Raw genomic sequence first — 18,035 nt, forward strand, 5'->3', positions numbered from 1 at the left:
AAAATGTCATATTATAATCACGATTTGAATCGTACAGTTAATTACAGATAAAAATGCTTGTATAAAAAAGCAAGGTATATAGAATATATCGCGTTCAACAGTATTTTTAATTGCAAAAGCCACTCGTAACATATAGTTCGTCCATAAAAGCGCATAGGACATTGCCGTACGCTGAGTGCAGGAAATTGAAGAGATCGAATTAAAGGAAGATAAGCAGCGGGGGTTTCCCTAGCGCGAGGGTTGAATCCGGCGTTTGCGGATATATAAGACCGGCGAAGTGCGTTCAGTGTCATTCGTCGGTCTTTAACATTTCCAACAACTTCACCTTCTCAAGTTGCCGTATCGATCAGGTAAAGGTTTGAAAATCATATTCTCAAGTATCTTTAAAAATTCGTCTCTTCTTTTTCGCGCGGGTGATGAGAAAACGCTTCTCGTCGAAGTCCGTCAATCCGTTCGTCACGTGCTAAGGAGAGTCACCGCGTCGTCCGGTCAATTAGTTGCCCCGATCGATCAACATTATTGTTCGTGCAACGTGCGTTAACGTCGATATCAGACGCTGTCCGCGCGATCCTTGGTCTTGAATCCTTAAGTGCTTCCTGGTGGGAAAGAGGGGGAAACAGAGAGCAAAAGAGAAAGAGATCGAGAGAGAGGGAGAGAGAGAGAGAAAGAGAGAGGGAGACTGACGACATCACGGAAAGCCAAGATACCTTCCATCCATATTTATTATGTTTATGCGTTCACAATGTGGCCGTTAAGGCGAATGCGGAAGCGCGACGAAGAGATCCCGGTTATAAATGAACGTATATATTAAAAAGTGGCGACGACGCGCGCTGCTCTCTCGAGGCACGAGGCACGAAGAAAAAGCTGACGAGAAACCTTCGGTAGCGTCCCGACGACGCATCGCGGCAGACAGCACGTCTATACATTGTTTTTCGTCGTGTGATCAAAGGAGTAATTGCGCCATAACACCCAATCAACGTCGCACCCGGGTTTTCACATGCCGATGACATGCGGCCTCACGGGAGCCTCACGGCCTCAAGTAAGACGTATCGCGCACCGCGTATGCCGCGTATGGTATGTGAACACGCGTGTTTAATAGATTTCTTATTTTTTTCTTATTGATATAAGAGAGAGAGTGAGAGAGAGAAATTAATATCCGAGTTATCCCTGAAAGTTTATTCGATTGCGGATGTCGTTTCCCCTTCTGTCCTTCCTCCCGAGCGAGCTAATTGCGAACCGGAAATGCAAAACAGCGTGCGAGACGAACGAAGGATCATTTTTCGCGCTTTCGTACTCTTCGGAGTATTTGTTCCTGTAGTAAATGCAAATGAGCAGTCGGAGTTGTTATTATATACGGATAAAAAATTCTCCGATTTCCGCGCCACACCCAATCCTTCCGCCTTCCGCCGAAAGCTCGGTTGATGAACTGTTCTTGCCTTGATCTTTGCAGACCTAAGGCCCATCAGTTTTACAAGTGTCGGTTAACTTTTAACCTTAGATTAACTCACTCTTCGTCTCTTTCTAAGAGGGACGTTAGAAGGAGACGAAGAGTGAGTTAATCTAAGGTTAAAAGTTAACCGACACTTGTAAAACTGGGCCTAATAAGGAGGCTTAATCAGATTGCACCATATCGAAAAGAGCGAATAAAAAAGAAATAGATAGATTCTTTGTTCCCCTTTAGGGTTGCAAGGTAAACAAAAAAGAAATATCTATGTCGAGCATTAATAAGAATGATTCACTAACATTTGATATATATTTACTTTATCATATCTCTTGGAAACGGCAGACATTGTACGCGCAATCCAGTAATGCATAGCCTAAATAATTAAAGGTCTATGATTTAGATCATTATTAATATTCAGCTAACGTGTGTAAGAACGGCTCGAATAGAATTCATAATGTAGTTTTAATATCACATGGTACAAGTGTTGTAAGACATCACTTATATTTAGACTTACTTTCTCTTTTATCGATTCTACACAACACTTGATACTTTTTACATCTGTACAAGTTATCATGTTTCATATAATATAAGTGACGATTTTATACAATGTAGTGAGAATTGGAAATAGAACCAAGTTTCTACGGGACATAAAATTTTTTTCATCTAAATAGATCTTCAAACCTTAACTCTTTAGCGCCATATTATTAATATTGTGGTCTTTAGATTTAAAGCTAACGAATTTGTTATTGATGAGTGTATTAGCATGACGAATGTATATGTATATAGACGAAGTTTATTTTGACCCGTACCAAAAAAATTCTTGTCACAGAACCACTAGCATTAAATAGATCTCTCACTAAGTCTGCGTTCGATAATTTATTTAGCAATCTGGACTTCCTCCCATTTATTAATTTATTATTTATTATTTTAATATTAACAACAACCGAAATATTCCGTACCGGGAAGATTTAACCACATTAATCAGCATAAAATAACAAAAACTTTAATCGATTATTGGCAAAAGATTTATTCGTGGATTGAAGGGAAACCTGAGTGCCTTACTCGATTATTCCTCGAATAATCGAGAATTTTACTCGCTTTTATTATTGCCAATATCTCGATCATTGCTGGATGTACGTATAATATGTTCGAGTGTTAATCCTTCCGCAGTTAACGAATTAATGCTTACATTTATTTCAGTCATGTCAAAATTGTCAAACCGAATCATCGTACTGCTTGTCATGATTTTCGCCGTACTCTGCTTTACGGCATCTACGACTGACGCCGAGCGAAATATCGGTAAGTAAATCTCTACGTTACGATTAATCAATTATATTAAGAATCGTTGCCGAGATGTCATGGATATCCCCTTTAGTCTGTACAAACCGGCTTTGTACAGGTGCTTGCATACGAAACTGCGCGCAATGCACAAAGATGTTCGGCACGTATTTCATGGGACAGAAGTGCGTCGACTTCTGCGTGAAATATAAAGGAAAGCTCATTCCGGACTGCGAGGACGAGTACTCCATTCGTCCTTTCCTTCAAGAGGCCGAGAACGATTATTAATCCTCAGAATCTATAGGAACTCTTTGACTCTTTCCATTTCACATTTTCACTTACGCGTTATAATATTAAGCCGTGCAAATTATATACCATATAAGAAAATGCAAATTTTGCGTAAATTATTTTTGCCGTACGCTAGAATATAACTATAGTAATGTGTGTGCAGATTTATAATTTTTGTCACAAAAACTGTAAAAGCTTGTGCTACTGTGATCGAAAGTATGACAATATGAATTTTAAAACGAATTATTTCGATTTTTCAAGATTGCAAGCTACCTACTAAATTGATAATGATAAACGGAAAAATTATATAAAGATATCAAGTAGCTAATTTTTAATATTAGATTTATTAATCACAAAAAATTAAATGCTGCTAAAATCTAAGCTTTCTCAATCTTATAAACCTTTTATTATTGCAAAATACCTGATTTTTTCTAAAATTTTTTCTCTTTTTAGCCATTGTTGTATTAACGTAATTAATTGAATTACTATTTATAATAAAACCATCAAAGCACTTGAAACAAAATAATTCTTAAGTCTCGATTTACAAAAAATTATGTTATTATAACTAGAGATCGGATCGCGGTGCCGTTTTCCCTATTCCAAGCGCGTGCTAGCAGTCGTGAGAAGGAGTACCCTCTACACCGCGCCGGTCTAGCGGTGTAACGTAGCAAATATATTTATTTATTTATTTATGTAATTATTCTCATGGCGCTCGGCCGCTAGCACACCCTTGGAGTAGTGAAAATGGCACCGCAATCCGGTCTCTAATTATAACTTAGAAATTCAATATAATTTTGCATATTGTATTGTTTAGAAATGTAATAAATTAACTTAAAAATATGAACTATATATTCAAGGTATATGCTTGAATATATTTTTGTTAATATGTTTATAGTAAATTCTCTTGGTTGAACTGGTGCACATTATAAAGGCCAATGTGCAATAAAATTATTTAAATTAGAAGCATAAGCACTTTTCTGACAAAATATCCAACACATTCTATCAAATAATGTACGTCAGTGTCCAAAGTCGGATATTAAAAATATTTACATAGATACCATATTACACATAGATGTATCTCTTCACACATCAGATTTTAAGTTAGTACGTAAATACATCGGTAAGTGATACTGTCTGAAGAAAATATTCAGTTGTTTGGACAAAAAAAGTTGACAATTACTTGAAAGATTGTGCGCAAAATTTCAGAAAATTCAGTAAAATCAGATAATCGAAAATCCTCGATATATAGATCGTCAGTAATATCGCAATAGCATACGTGTATCAGCCTAGATTTAGCCATATTTAATGTAAATTAATCCTTAACCATCCACAGGTAAAATATCGTATAACTACCCAGGTGCGGTCATCATGACCGGTTAACTTTTTATTAATAGATTCCTTTCATTAATATAAGTATAAATAACTAACAAAATTGTAAGCAACTACACATCCGATCGCAGGCTCGGTCCGTGCGGCGCAGCGAAAAAAATCATTGCTGGAACAACTCAACAAACAAATTGCTCGCAATATATAACAACAAATTAACAATACATTTGCTCGGATATCGCAATAGACCCGGCATTATTTGTATCCGCATTAAACTCGTGTTTTGCCGATAGAGCCTGCCGATATAATCTAACAGCAGATCGATTGTCGAAAACGGAGCAGAATCTATCATTCCGTAAAATTTGAATAAAATATATATCATTTAAGTGGTTACGAAACGGGGCAGACTTTGCACAATTTCTGCAATCAATCTGTCATTATATTCTGTTAGCAGATTCTGTTACATTTCTGCCGATGTTCTATCGACAAAATTTGCAGCAAACACTTTCAAAATTTATTCTCGATCGGCTATCTGGAAAGTTACACTGTTAAATTCGTAGTGCCAACAATTATATTCAATTTGAGTCAGTTTTAACCATTCTAGATCACCAAAACTCCTACTCAATATACCGTTAATTTAACTGAATCAATGGAGTTATAATAATCCTGTTTTGTGTTAAAACAATAAATTTCAACACACAATGCTGATTAAAAATAACAAAATATTATTTAACTCTAACTAAGGTATTAATTTAAATTGTATCCTTTAATGTTTAACAGTGTAAGGAGAGGTAGAGAAGGGATGAGATTCCACGGGGAAAGTATGAGCGAAATATCTTAAAATGACAAAGTAGTGGAGCTACTACGACCGCACCTGGATGGTTAAGAATTAATTAGAATTATCACAAGATATAAGGCCTAGTTTGTTTTACAATTAGCTGAACTTTTTGCACGGTTCATCTTTCCTCTTTTTCTTTTCACGTTGGACCGAAAAGGAGAAAAGATAAACTGTGCAAGAAGTTCAACTAACGAGCAGACCCAAAATTTAACTGACTTAACAGAAATATAAAAAATAAGCAAGAAAAATTATGTATGATTTGATTGTCATAAGTTACTTTCGCAGAGACACAAAGATTTTAGCAATTTATATAAATTTCTCTCTCTCGGACGCACAGCAGCATAAGAATTTATCTTTCGCACACAGCGCGCTTATTAAACCTAATGAACCTAACCAAACACAAAACTCTTTTACCGGCCACTCCACTAGGACCGTTGCAACGTGCAACGCAACGGTTGCTGCAACTAGCGAGTACGTCTTATTCCGGAACGAACAATTGTGTCAAAATTGCAGCAACCGTTGCGTTGCACGTCGCACGGTCCATAGTGAGTATACCCGGCATTTTATGCAACTGTGCGACTCGAGACTCGAGAGCAGTATCTTCGACACAAGATACAACGATGATCGAGAACGCAAAAAATATCAACGCAGCTGATTATAGGACCATACCTGAATGGCGACAATCGTGTCTGACTGCTTTCATCATTTCGGCGAGCGAACGACGGCGTGAAGTAAACGAGGATTTCGATCTACTCCGGAGTCCGGAGTGCCAGAAGTCTGACAGGGGCGTCGTCGACGAGGTCGAGATCGAGGCGATCCTAATACGCGATACGCGACACTTGACGCTATTTCGGCGAACGTCCGACACTTTGACGAGAAACTCCGGAGTCCGGAGTGCCTGCAGAAGTCTGACAGAGGCGTCGTCGACGAGGTCGAGATCGAGGCGATCCTAATACGCGATACGCGACACTTGACGCTATTTCGGCGAACGTCCGACACTTTGATGAGAAACACTCGCGATAACTTTCCGCGCGCGAGATTCCTTTCGGACGACAACGATTTTCTTTTGCGAGTTTCGGAGGGAACGCGATCGCGGGAAACACAGATCACAGAAGGATTTGAACGCGACTCCGCTTCCACGATCGGCCGCGCCGTGGCGTTTCTCGCGCACGGCGCACGTTGTGATTCGAGATCTATCGATGAGGAAGCGACGTTACGATTCTCGAAAATATCGAAACACGATATTTTCGAGCTGCGCTGGCTGCCGTTCCTTTCGACGCTCTTTCAGCGCTGTAAAGCATCCTTCTGAACGTTTTCTCTCTGTTGCACGTCGAACATCGAACAAAGATGGATGCTTTCGGCGCTGAAAGCGTCGAAAGAAACGCAGCTCAACGCAGCTCCAAAACTGCGCGAATGAGCGGCGGTATATTCACGGTCGTTTCGGGGAGCAAATTAATTAATGCATATTTTTTATTGCACGCGTATGCGTGTACGAATAAGAAAATAGTATTTATTGGGAAACGAAATCCATTTGTGAATACCGACTTCGAATCGCGGCGATTAACGTAGAAATAGAACTCGAGATACCTGTAAAATCGGAAACGATCGAAATCAGTCGCAAGAAGCGAAATTAGCGTAACTAATTGCAAAAAAAAAATAAGATACATACATACCTCGCGGCACTTTAGTTGCGCTTCGCAGAAAATTAAGCGAGATACCCGAACTACCCGAAGGACTTCCGTGTCGATCTCCGAGCGCGATGGAAGCGGTACCGCTGATACCGAAATCACGGTGACTGTACGTACGCGCGCGTTTTAACGCGTTGTGACGAACGTTCGATACTTTGTGAGAAACAATTTCGACAACTTTCTGCGCGTGTAATTTGTTCAAACGATCGAATAACGTAGAGATCACAGAGCGATTCTTGGTTCGAGCGCGACTCCGCGACCGCCATGACGCGTTCTGCGTTCCACAATTGAGAACAATCTGAAATCTGCCGTGAAGAAACGTTTCGAAATTTTGACGCTGTAGCTGATCGATGTAGCGTTTACTTCACGCAGTAGTTTTTTAAAATTGGAATAACATTTAAATATTTTGGCATGCGTTAGAAATGATAGAAGTAATGAATTAATTTTACTAATTTGTTTATACATATATGTATCTTCGATATTGAAAATAATATTAATATGCAAAACGCACGATAGAGAGAAATAGATTATTTTAAACTTCTATTCATATCGATATGGTGCTTATACACGATAGTTATTTAATAATTATATCAAAATATTTTAATATGTTAGAAATAATCGAAGTAACTAATTAATTACACTAATCAATTTATTTTTTAAATATTAGATATGATATTAATATGTCGAAATGCGCGACAGAGAGAAAGAGAGAGAGAGCGAGAAAGAATAAAAAATTTGAAATTTTTATACATTATTATCTCGATTAACTCTAGTTCTCATTATTATTTATATTAATTCAAGTTTTTCTTTTTAATTTTTCAACTCACATATTAACGTAGAGAAAATGAATATAAAAACGAGAAATATACATAAAAGAGTCATTCTAGTCATTCAAGTCAACAAAACTAAACTCACATTTAATATCTGTAATAAATTTTGTAATAATTTACTACTCTGTTGTACGTACATTGTGGAAGTAAGGGTATAATAAACGATAAGAAAAACATGATTATTGATTATTTCCAGAATTTATAAGCAAGAAACGTAATGATATTTCTGGAACATCATATTGTATCAATCTGTCATCAACATTGTGCACCTGCACGTACAAAAATTGATGTGATTGTAATGTATGTGGCAGGGAATTATTATAAAATTATTTCACAATAGAAAAAAAATATTTAAAATATATATAATAATTAGACAAAGATAAGACGGCTTTGCGAGCATGTTTAATTGAAAGCACACAAATAAATATGTATACTTGTGCGTGTATCTCAATAAAAGTGTACTTCTTTCATTGCAAATCCATGAATACTTTATTTCCAAAATATTCATTATTGTGGTGTAGGTGGAGTCACGTAACATTCCGGGATTGTCGATAGGGTTTGCTTAGATTCCAGCTGTTGCACCTAGTAAAGATATAACAATGACAAAGTTAAAATATAGATAAATTCTCGACTTTATCTTTCAAATAACACAAACTGTTCAAAATTCTTACGCGTTGTCGCAGTGTCTTCTCATTTATGGCGGCCCGTGTCAACAACTGTTTTACTTTATCTAGAAGCTCGGATTTGTGAATTAACTGTTGCTTCAAGATTCGAAAATCTCCATTGTCATCTTCCTTCTGAGCTTTTTCTAACATAGCTACCCTTTGTTCAGATAACCGTAGATCTGCTTCCAAATTTACCACACGTTTCTGAGATTCCTCATATTGTCTTTGGAATAAAGTGTCTCCTTCAATAATATTTGTTTTTCCCTATATTTAATAATATATAATATATAAAAGAAGATACATATCACATAAAACATATAATATCGAAGGGATTATGTAATTTACTTGATTGACTAAAAAATGACTTTTCTTGGAATTAAATTTTAATCTTTTATTTTCTGCCTGAAGTTTCTCGATAATTCGTTTCAATGTAAATATTGTTTTCTCCATTTCGAAGGTAGATTTCTTATTGCTTGATTCTGGCAGTTCTTTTTCCGAAGATCTAGGAGTGGAATCAGAAGATTTTTCCGCTTTTAATAATTTTATATATCTGTAACAATAATAATACGATGATATATTAATTGTTTATCACCAAGATCTACTCTCGTGGCGTATGAAAATATATAACAAACATACTTTTCCAAATGTTCGACTTTTTCTCGCAATCCCGGAGTATCCGAATTTGCTCTTTCTAATTCAAGTCGCAACTCAAAGTTTTCACTTTCTAACTTAAGATTCATCTTTTCGAGAACATCTTTAGTCATTTCTAATTTCTCAAGCTGATTGATTACACATGTATTACCCTGTAAAATAGCATAGCATTAAATAAAGCATGTTAAAAATCATACATTTATTGTAAAAATAATATATAATGCTAACCTGAGAAACTGCCTTTAAAGCTGCATTATGCCGTTTTAATTCCGCTATTTCTAACATCAAATGTTCATTGCTTTCTTTTTCTAAGCGGTCAGTTAATTCCCTAACACGTTCTCTCAATATTCGACATTCTTTCTCCAGTTGTTCCTCTACGTTAGACTGGATATTTGAAATGGGTCTTCCTGATGAAGTACCAGATACAGTATCGCTCTCGAATTTAAGCTTACTTCTCAAATGCCATTTTTCTCGTTCCATACACGAAACGACAGATCGGAGCTTTTCATAATTTGTAAGCAATTTTTCATATTCATCAGTCTTTTCTTTAAGCTTTCCTTTTAATTTTTCTGCCGTCTGTTGCCATTTTTTCTGTTTCTCCCACAACGAAAGTTCTTCTGCGGTCTATTAAAAGAGAAATGTATTAAGCACTGTAATATAAAATAGCAGTATTTTGTCATCTACCTTAACCCTTTTAGCTTCTTGTGCCAAATATTCACGATCTAATTGAGCTTTTGTTTTATGCAATTCTTCTTCTAAGGATGTCACTTTGCGCTCAAGCTGCGTTTCATGTTGCGATGTCTTCTTTTCCTGAGTTTTTATCGCCATGTATCTGCAATGTGCCATGTATCAAGTATGATAGATCCTTATTGTAAAAAGTAAAAAAACCAATACAAATGTTTGCTTAAAAATTGATATATAATTTTGTAATTTACCTGCGACTAAGTTGCTGCTTCAAATCAGTTATTTCGTACTTATACATTTTCTCTTTCTCCATTAAAGACTGAAGCTGTCGACGTAAAACATCCATTTGATTTTGTTGTTGCATTTGATCGCGGTGACTATTGTGCGTGGTTTCGTGCGTTTTCATATCCGCTCGACTATGAACTATCATTTGATGAGATCGGTTTGCAGATTCTATTAATTCAACTTCATTCTGCGCAATAAAAGTATAATAAATTAAATAATTATATAATCCAGTAAGTTAACCAAATTTAGCCGGTAAATTGACCAAATTATGACGCACCTGTAATTGTTGACAAGCGAGAGTTAACTCGTGTATTTTGTCATCTTTGTCTTGTAGCTCCTTCATCAAGGAAATATTTCCTTTTGTGAGTAACATGCGATTCTCAGATAATTGTTGTCTAAGTACGTCAGCCTCGGACTGCCACTTATTTAATTCACCACGATAGCTCTCCAATTCATTTTTATGTTGTTGCTCTAATCTATAAAACCGTAAATTATCTCTAATGTGTCATAAAATATATGTAAGTTTATTACTTCATCAATCTTTTACTCTGCAATATCTCATATATCACACTAAGAATTTAAGTAAATTTAATTGAGTTTTAAAAAAGCAAGATTTTACATTGCTGTAAAACAAACCTTTCTCTCATACGATCCATATACTTCAGTCTCTCTTCTGCTAATCGATGCCAACGTTCGCTCAGTTCTTTGCTGATATTTAATTCTGCTTCAAAAGTGGATACCTTCTCATGAAGCCTCGCAATTTCTTCTTCTTGCGCGGCACTACTTCTCGCTGTAGTTTCATCAAACGCCAATGTTTTTTCAAAAGCTTTTTTTATAATTACAGCCGGATCTTCACTTTTTCGAATTTTACCTTGCATAGCTAATATATGATCGTGCAAACTTTTAATCTCATCCTGAAACTGACTCGCTGCCCGACTATGTTCGTCTCTGTCTTCCTTCAATAAATTTTGATATCTTAAGATAGTTTCTTCTTTTTGATTAATTAATTTCTGTAAACTGTTTATCGTCGATTTCAAAGCCAATTTGTCAGCACAATCAGTACTTGCAATTCGTGGCTGGGTCATTAATTCGTCAAATACATTTTGCTTTTGAGTAAGGTGCGAATCCTTTTCCTCAATCGCTTTATTTAAAGTGTCAACTTTTGTTTGATACTGCAAATTTCTTTCCTCGATCGCTTTGTTCAGAGTATCCACTTTTGCTTCATATTGCGAATCTTTTTCCGTTATTGCTTTATTTAGAGCATCCACTTTCGCTTTATACTCGGCCAATTGCGATTCACTCTTAACAAGCATCGCGGAGCGTTCTGATGCGAGTTTCAATGCTTCATTCAGCTGCTCGTTAAGAATCGCCGAGCTGGCGCTTTCTTCTGTATTATTTCCCACTTCTCGGAATGTCTTCTCTGTAGTTTTCTCTGTAGTGTCACTTGATTTAATAGGTTTTTGAATATCTTTAGAAACTACAGTTTCCTTATCAATTTCCTTAGTAGTATCCTCTATTTTTTGATTTAAGCAACAGATGTAGGGATCCGTTTGAACACTAACTACTTGAGTTTCCATCGTTACTTGGATGGATTTTGTCTCAAAATTTGGTGCACTAATTCGAGCTTGATGTTCTTGCTGTGGGTACCAAGCTTTCTGAATATTTAACATATCCTGTTCCATGCTGTTTATTACTGACTCGTATTCGTTGAATTTGCTATTAGCAATTTGGAGTTCATGTTCTAAATGAGCTATTCTTCTTTTGTATTTGAAGTCCTAATTAAGAGAATATTTGTTAAGAAAAAAACATAAAAGAGAGAGTGTCGATCTACAGGTAACATAAATATTATAATTTATTTTATTATTTTATAATTATCAAGCAAAATATAAATTTTGTGATTAAGACAGATTACAAAATACTAGAAATAGTAATTGGAAAAAGCATTTTAAATGTGTGCGAATTAGTACAATAAAGTCATGCTATTTTACCAAACTTCATTAAAATTTTTATACATTATTATGACATGGAGAGACTTACACTTAGAGTTTGCTGTGAAGTTTCGGCATAATGTTCCACTATGTTTTGAACGCTACCAGCGCCAATTTGTTGCTCCAACATATCTTTCAGACGTTCCACAATTTCAAGGCGAGCAGATAAACATTGCTGTTCATATTTAATATCTTCATGACATTTTTTTGTCTTGTGCATTTCTATGTCGATATTTTGACGATCTACTTTTAATTTTGCAGCCAATGTAACTACTTTTTCTAAAGCACTTATGGAAGTTGATCCCACGTATTGGCATTGTAAAAAATATATAATATCTACATAATACCTGTAATACACGTACACCATGATATATTTTTTTATATGCAAAAAAATATCTAAATATAATTTTTTATTTTACCTGCAACGATTGTCACATTGTTTCCGATAATCTTGTACATAACCACGCATTTCCTCGTATTTCCTGCTTGAGTTATCAAGCTCTTGTCGCACGCAAGACAACTCATTCTGCAATCGCGCTTTCTGTGTAGATAATTCCATCTCTGATATCTTCTTACTCGTTAGCTCAAAATCAAGTCGCGAGATCGTAGCCTTGTCCTCACTTACAGCTTGCAAATCCAATATTTGATGCCTAAGACTATCCAATTCCAGGGTTTGTAGTGAATTCAGCGAATATTGCAATCGAGCCTCCTCTTCAGAAATTTGTAGCATTTTTTTCAAACTTTCATTCTCTACAAAAAGTTGTGTTTTTTCGTTTTGCAATTCCTGTATACGGTTATCATCTATTTGTACAGTTTCCTGCAGCGCTATCTTTTTAGACAATGTCTTGTGCACCTCAATCAATCTCTCTTGCAATTCAGAATTAGAAATAGAAAGTTGTTTAACGTTATCTTCGTATTTTGTTAATTGTGTTTGTGATATTTCGAGTAATCTAGCCATCTGATCAGCTCGCTGTCTTTCAATCAACTCCTTGGCTTCTATCTCTTTCAATCTTTGTTGTGAACTATCGCCCCCGTAATCATCTGCTTTCCGCAAATCTTCAATGAGTTGATTTTTTTCCTGTCTTATTGCCTCTATTTCGGTTTTCAAAGAGATTATTTCATTGGAATTAGGAGATACTATTACAGTTTCTAACAAAGCACGATGACGTATACTCAGTTCCTCATATTTATCTTTTAATTCATTATGTACTATTACACTCACAGAATTACATAAATTACTCTGCAAGAGTGAAATTTCTGATAGCAACGTTTTACTATATTTGTTTGCCTCTGTAAGCATTTTATTAAAATCGCTTTCTTTTTTAATTATCTCTTTTTGATATTCATATAATCTATTAGTTTCTTTGTTAAGCAATTGTTGAAGACTAGCATTTTTCCTGTTCATAACTATTATTTCGTTAGTAATATTCGCATATTCTCTTGTTTTTGCCGCAAAAGCTTTCTGAGCTTCGTCGTCTCCATCTTCTAAAATCTGCCAATTCTTCTTATAAATTTCTAGTTGCTTTTTAAGACCATCTGTCTCATCTTTCAAATCATTATTTTCTTGAACCAGCACATCTTTCTGCTTTTCCCATTCTTCTGTTTCATTTTTATATGCCATTTGCAAAGCTTTCATTTCTGCAAGATACATTGTTATCACTTCCTCTTCGCCATGTTTTTCGTACAATTTTTCGAAATCTATATCTTTATTCGCTGCTAGATCTCGTAAAATATTATCCTTCCTTTGCAATTCTTTTCTGTAAATCACATAGTAACAATTTACAAATTATAACAAAGATTATAACAAAATCTATAAACTATTTCATTTTTATAATGAAAAATAGTAATACTACTTTGATGATAAATTCGAAAAATACCTCAGCGATTTAAGTTGTGACCTTAATTCAGCATTACTACCCTGTATAACATTAAGATGTTCCTGCAATCTCATAGCTGGATGGTACCAACCAGCTAAATGCCTAACATCTAAAGCTTCCAATAATCGTTCCAATGTACTAGACTGTATTTCCACTTCACTCTTACCTAAAACAAGAAATGTGCATAGATATCAGCTTCTTTTCTTAAAGCAATTATTAAAAGCACAAGATCAGCAATGTTCTGTATCTACTCGAAATAAGTAGAAAATGTAAAAAATTCAGCAGATTCAGCAGAGAATTCTATTAACATATTAAGTATTATATTAAACAAAAGATAAAAAAGAACTAGGTAGAAGAAAATATCATGGTGTCAGAAGCGGAAATGTGTGCAATACTAAAGTACCGTTAAAGTTAGCGAAAATTCACCATCTTGATTGCGTATACTGTCCATGATTTCATGCATGCCCGTTCTAAGTGCCTCATTTTCTTCTATAAGTATCTGAATATTTTGATTAACTTCAGAAATATCAGTTTTGGAAGATATTTGTATATTTTCCGACTCGATTAATTTAGTCGAATGTAAAAACTGATTACTAGAATCATCTAAGTTCTCTGAAATATCTAATACCTTCTCAGACTTGCTCAATTTATATTTTAACATTCTTATCTACGAAAAGTAAAAATTTGTAATAAAAATTCGTCTAGTATCTTAAAATATATATCTTAAACAGAAAAGACACGTATATTTTGTATGTTTCGTAAATTCTATACTAATTTTTCAATTTAATCATCTTACATCTGATTTTAATTCTAAATTTTCCGCTACAAGATTTTTATTCTGTCGAACAAGCTCTTCCAGTTTCTTTGATTCCTCTTTACGTTTTGCTACAACACTTTTAATCGATATTGATTCATCTTCTGGAATCCCTAATTTTTCTCTGTTGTGATATGTAAAAATAATGTTATATCTGTTTCCTTCAAACATAAGAAATGTAAATTAAATAATACTTTTGAAAATTTTACCTAAGGGTTAAGATCTCCATTTCTTGATACGAATTTAACATCTCCAATTTATTAATAACATTGGTTAAATCTTCAATATGTTCATTCTTGTGATCAATTTTAATTTTTAATTCTTTAATTTCGTTCAATGCTCTAGCTAAAGCCTGATTTCCATCTTGATATTTTTTTAATGTAGATAATACCTCGCATAACTATATGAAAAATATATATAAATTTATTATTCCATATACCATTTAACAAATAAGTGTAAAGAGTATTCTAGAATTATTGCCATTTTTATTATATACTTGTTGATATATCATTTTTAATTAAATTTCCTTTTACAAAAAGATAAAAATAAAAACTCACATACCGATGTTTCGTAATTGCAGACAATAGACAATAAATAAATTCTGTTCATCAAGTTTCTAGAATATAAATGCATAACTTGATTCGTGAATAATTATAAAATATTTAATACCAAAAAGAAAAGTTGTAAGGTAGTAGTAAAATTTTCATATATTTCGAATTGTTTAAGAAAAAATTAGTTCTATATTAAGCAAGAGACTTATATAGCTTGAAATAAATGGCAATAACTCTGCAGAATAGCATAAATTAATAAAAAAATATAAATACTGACTTTGCTGCTCTGTGATTTGGCATCATCCTGTGCCTGCGACAATGCGTTTTCCAAATTAGAGATCTTTTCATTTGCAATTTGTATCTTTTTTAACAAACTTTTCTGTTCTTTTCGTTTATCGCTTCTTACAGACCTATAAAATAAAGTAATAACTTTCTAAATAAATAATAAACAACATTACAAATATAAATAGATAATATCGCTTACTCGTGTGCGTCTCCTTTTAATTTTTCCATAAGTGCAGCACTCTCATTTATTTCAACAACCGCTTCAGAAAGTTTAGTTTGCAATTCAGCTATAATCGCATCTCGACGAGCTATTTCGTCATTTAGATGAATAATCTGTGTTTTATTTTCTTCCTTGACTGACGTAATCGATTGCATTAAAGAATGCGACAAGCTTTCCTTCAAACGTGTTATCTCCATATCTTTCTCATCCAATACGCCCTTATAACATAAATAACACAAATTCCTGTACACACACATTATCTAAAAGCATTTTCTAAAATTCTACAAAGATTATATCAGATTTATTTAATACCTTCCATTCAGATATTCTAGCATCAATAGCTAGGCCAAATTCATCCAACATTTTATCTCTGTCTATTTGTTGTGCTGTTATTTCTTCAATTTGTGTAACCAAAGCTATATTTTCTTGCTCCAATTTCAATATCTTTTCTGTAATGGCATAATATTTATCCATTTATCCAAACGTCAAATTTATTACATATAAAAAGTATATATATTATTCATATATAGGTACCTTTGTATTCCACAGCTTTTACTTGGGCTGAACAAAGTTCTTCTGTCATTTCGTTCATTTTTTCTGTCGCATCCTCCATCTCATCTCTCAATGTTGTTAGCTGTTCCTTAAGAATTTCATTCTCCTTATCCAAATTCTGAAAAATAAAGAGCAATAACAATGAGACTTTACTATAATTTTTACTATTTACATTTTTATTATATACACTTACCTCTAGTTCAGCCATAAGTGTCTTAACTTTTTCACTTTTGCCTTGTACGTCTGAATAGCCCCTTAAATTTGTATCCTTCACATAAAATTAAATTATTGCATAAAACGGAATACTCTTAATGATATATTACAGATAAAAAAAAACTTACTCTAGCAAAACTATCATTTTCTTGTCTTACTGCATCACGATCTGTCAAAATAATCATCATGTAAATATTTATTTTTTATTTGAAAAGTAATTTTAAACACATATATAAATATACAAACTTGACAACATCCTACCTTTGATCTTTCGTTTGGCAGTCTCTGGACGTAACGAAGCTATCGTTTCTTTCAACTCGCCACACTCAAGAAGCAAAGCCTCAACCTAACATTAATAGATTTATTTTATAAAAGTTTATTTCCGCAAGCAAGCTCTTTTTCTAACAAAAACAAATATTGGGGTAAGTATTACCACACAATATTTATGATGAAGTATACTAGTATATTAGTCATTTAATATGAATACATAGGCTGCATTCGAGGAGCGCGCTATTAGCGCTATTGCATCATTTTGTCTTTATCGCTCATCAGGTGTAAAACAAGGATAGAACAAGCAAATAGCGCTAATAGCGCGCTCCCCGAATCCATAATAATATATAATTTCCCTACTTGATTATCTTTATAAGTCAACATTTCTTGCGACAATCTCACGAGCGTCCGCAGACCGTGTACGTCGGCGATCTCGTCCACGTCGCATCGGACCACCGTAGGGAAAAGGTCCTCGATTTCTTCGTCTGTTAAAGACGAAGCGTTTACGGATAATATCCGATCCCAGTCGGTGCGAACCATTTTTTTCGCGATAACAATAACGCGCCCAATGAATCATGCAACCCTCATCTGCATATGATAGCTCCACTAAACTCCACTCCACGTCCACGTCCACCGTCTACGAGGCCGGACGCTCCCTTTTCTTTTGCTCCCTTTGACCACCTTTGACGTTCGCTACAGTTTACAAACATCACCGACGAGAACCGCACACAAACACAAACATAAACATTAGTCTAAAGGCCAAAGCAGAGAGAAACCTGAGAGAGGCCATCCCGGCCTTTTTCGTGTGTTGCATTTTTCGACGCGCCGCCTGAGAAAGTGCAACTCAACTACGTCGTTTCGCTCGGTAACCGCACATGGTTTGCGTCCGTACTAATGGTTCGTGTACGAACTAGCCAGCTGGAGAGGATATGGCCGCGGCGGCACGCGCCGGCTATGCCATGATGCCACGCATTTCGGGTATCGTGTCTCGTGCCTCGCCTGCCAAGACTGGGACACTGAGAATTGAGAATTGAGAATTGATAATAGAGGATAATTGAATCAATTCTCAATTCTCAATTCCCAATTCCCAATTCCCAATTCTCAATTCTCAATTCTCAATTCCCAATTCTCAATTCCCAATTCCCAATTCCCAATTCTCAATTCTCAATTCTCAATTCCCAATTCCCAATTCCCAATTCCCAATTCCCAATTCCCAATTCCCAATTCCCAATTCCCAATTCCCAATTCCCAATTCCCAATTCCCAATTCTCAATTCCCAATTCCCAAT

The 18,035-nt window shown here is 35.0% G+C and overlaps 2 protein-coding genes across 4 annotated transcripts; one reads left to right on the top strand and one right to left on the bottom strand.

The window, feature by feature from the left end:
• Positions 1–307: 307 nt before the first annotated feature.
• On the top strand, positions 308–4,487 carry Eh (Eclosion hormone). 2 transcript variants are annotated; one of them, XM_071772623.1, is made up of 3 exons: positions 308–350; positions 2,645–2,743; positions 2,844–4,487. In XM_071772623.1, the coding sequence occupies exons 2-3, from the start codon at positions 2,647–2,649 to the stop codon at positions 3,008–3,010; spliced, it is 264 nt and encodes an 87-aa protein (XP_071628724.1). In that variant the 5' UTR covers positions 308–350; positions 2,645–2,646; the 3' UTR covers positions 3,011–4,487. The 2 variants fall into 2 exon arrangements, with proteins under 2 accessions (XP_071628724.1, XP_071628722.1); XM_071772621.1 differs by lacking the exon at positions 308–350 and adding an exon at positions 729–1,039.
• A 3,551-nt stretch (positions 4,488–8,038) lies between these two features.
• On the bottom strand, positions 8,039–17,508 carry Cep290 (Centrosomal protein 290kDa). 2 transcript variants are annotated; one of them, XM_071772619.1, is made up of 23 exons: positions 17,108–17,508; positions 16,739–16,823; positions 16,606–16,646; positions 16,458–16,532; positions 16,247–16,382; positions 16,025–16,161; positions 15,692–15,930; positions 15,485–15,617; positions 14,866–15,056; positions 14,639–14,780; positions 14,269–14,509; positions 13,843–14,008; positions 12,385–13,722; positions 12,015–12,312; positions 10,614–11,752; positions 10,255–10,453; positions 9,944–10,164; positions 9,693–9,840; positions 9,237–9,632; positions 8,994–9,160; positions 8,703–8,907; positions 8,364–8,621; positions 8,039–8,274 (listed from the first exon to the last, which is right to left on the bottom strand). In XM_071772619.1, the coding sequence occupies exons 1-23, from the start codon at positions 17,285–17,287 to the stop codon at positions 8,200–8,202; spliced, it is 6,210 nt and encodes a 2,069-aa protein (XP_071628720.1). In that variant the 5' UTR covers positions 17,288–17,508; the 3' UTR covers positions 8,039–8,199. The 2 variants fall into 2 exon arrangements, with proteins under 2 accessions (XP_071628720.1, XP_071628721.1); XM_071772620.1 differs by having other exon boundaries at positions 14,269–14,341; positions 17,108–17,507.
• Positions 17,509–18,035: the final 527 nt, after the last annotated feature.

The sequence above is a fragment of the Temnothorax longispinosus genome, chromosome 3 (genome assembly GCF_030848805.1).
Source record: "Temnothorax longispinosus isolate EJ_2023e chromosome 3, Tlon_JGU_v1, whole genome shotgun sequence".
Taxonomy (NCBI): Eukaryota; Metazoa; Arthropoda; class Insecta; order Hymenoptera; family Formicidae; genus Temnothorax; species Temnothorax longispinosus.

What these genes read in the sequence shown, in the direction of transcription:
- Eh (XM_071772621.1), top strand. Translation starts at nt 1,009, where the DNA reads ATGCGGCCTCACGGGAGCCTCACGGCCTCAA. An exon ending in CGGGAGCCTCACGGCCTCAA is followed by an intron (nt 1,040 to 2,644) that starts GTAAGACGTATC and finishes CATTTATTTCAG; the next exon opens with TCATGTCAAAATTGTCAAAC. An exon ending in TGACGCCGAGCGAAATATCG is followed by an intron (nt 2,744 to 2,843) that starts GTAAGTAAATCT and finishes GGCTTTGTACAG; the next exon opens with GTGCTTGCATACGAAACTGC.
- Cep290 (XM_071772619.1), bottom strand. Translation starts at nt 17,287, where the DNA reads ATGGTTCGCACCGACTGGGATCGGATATTATCCGTAAACGCTTCGTCT. An exon ending in ATGGAGATCTTAACCCTTAG is followed by an intron (nt 14,781 to 14,865) that starts GTAAAATTTTCA and finishes ATATCACAACAG; the next exon opens with AGAAAAATTAGGGATTCCAG. An exon ending in TCACAACTTAAATCGCTGAG is followed by an intron (nt 13,723 to 13,842) that starts GTATTTTTCGAA and finishes TGTGATTTACAG; the next exon opens with AAAAGAATTGCAAAGGAAGG.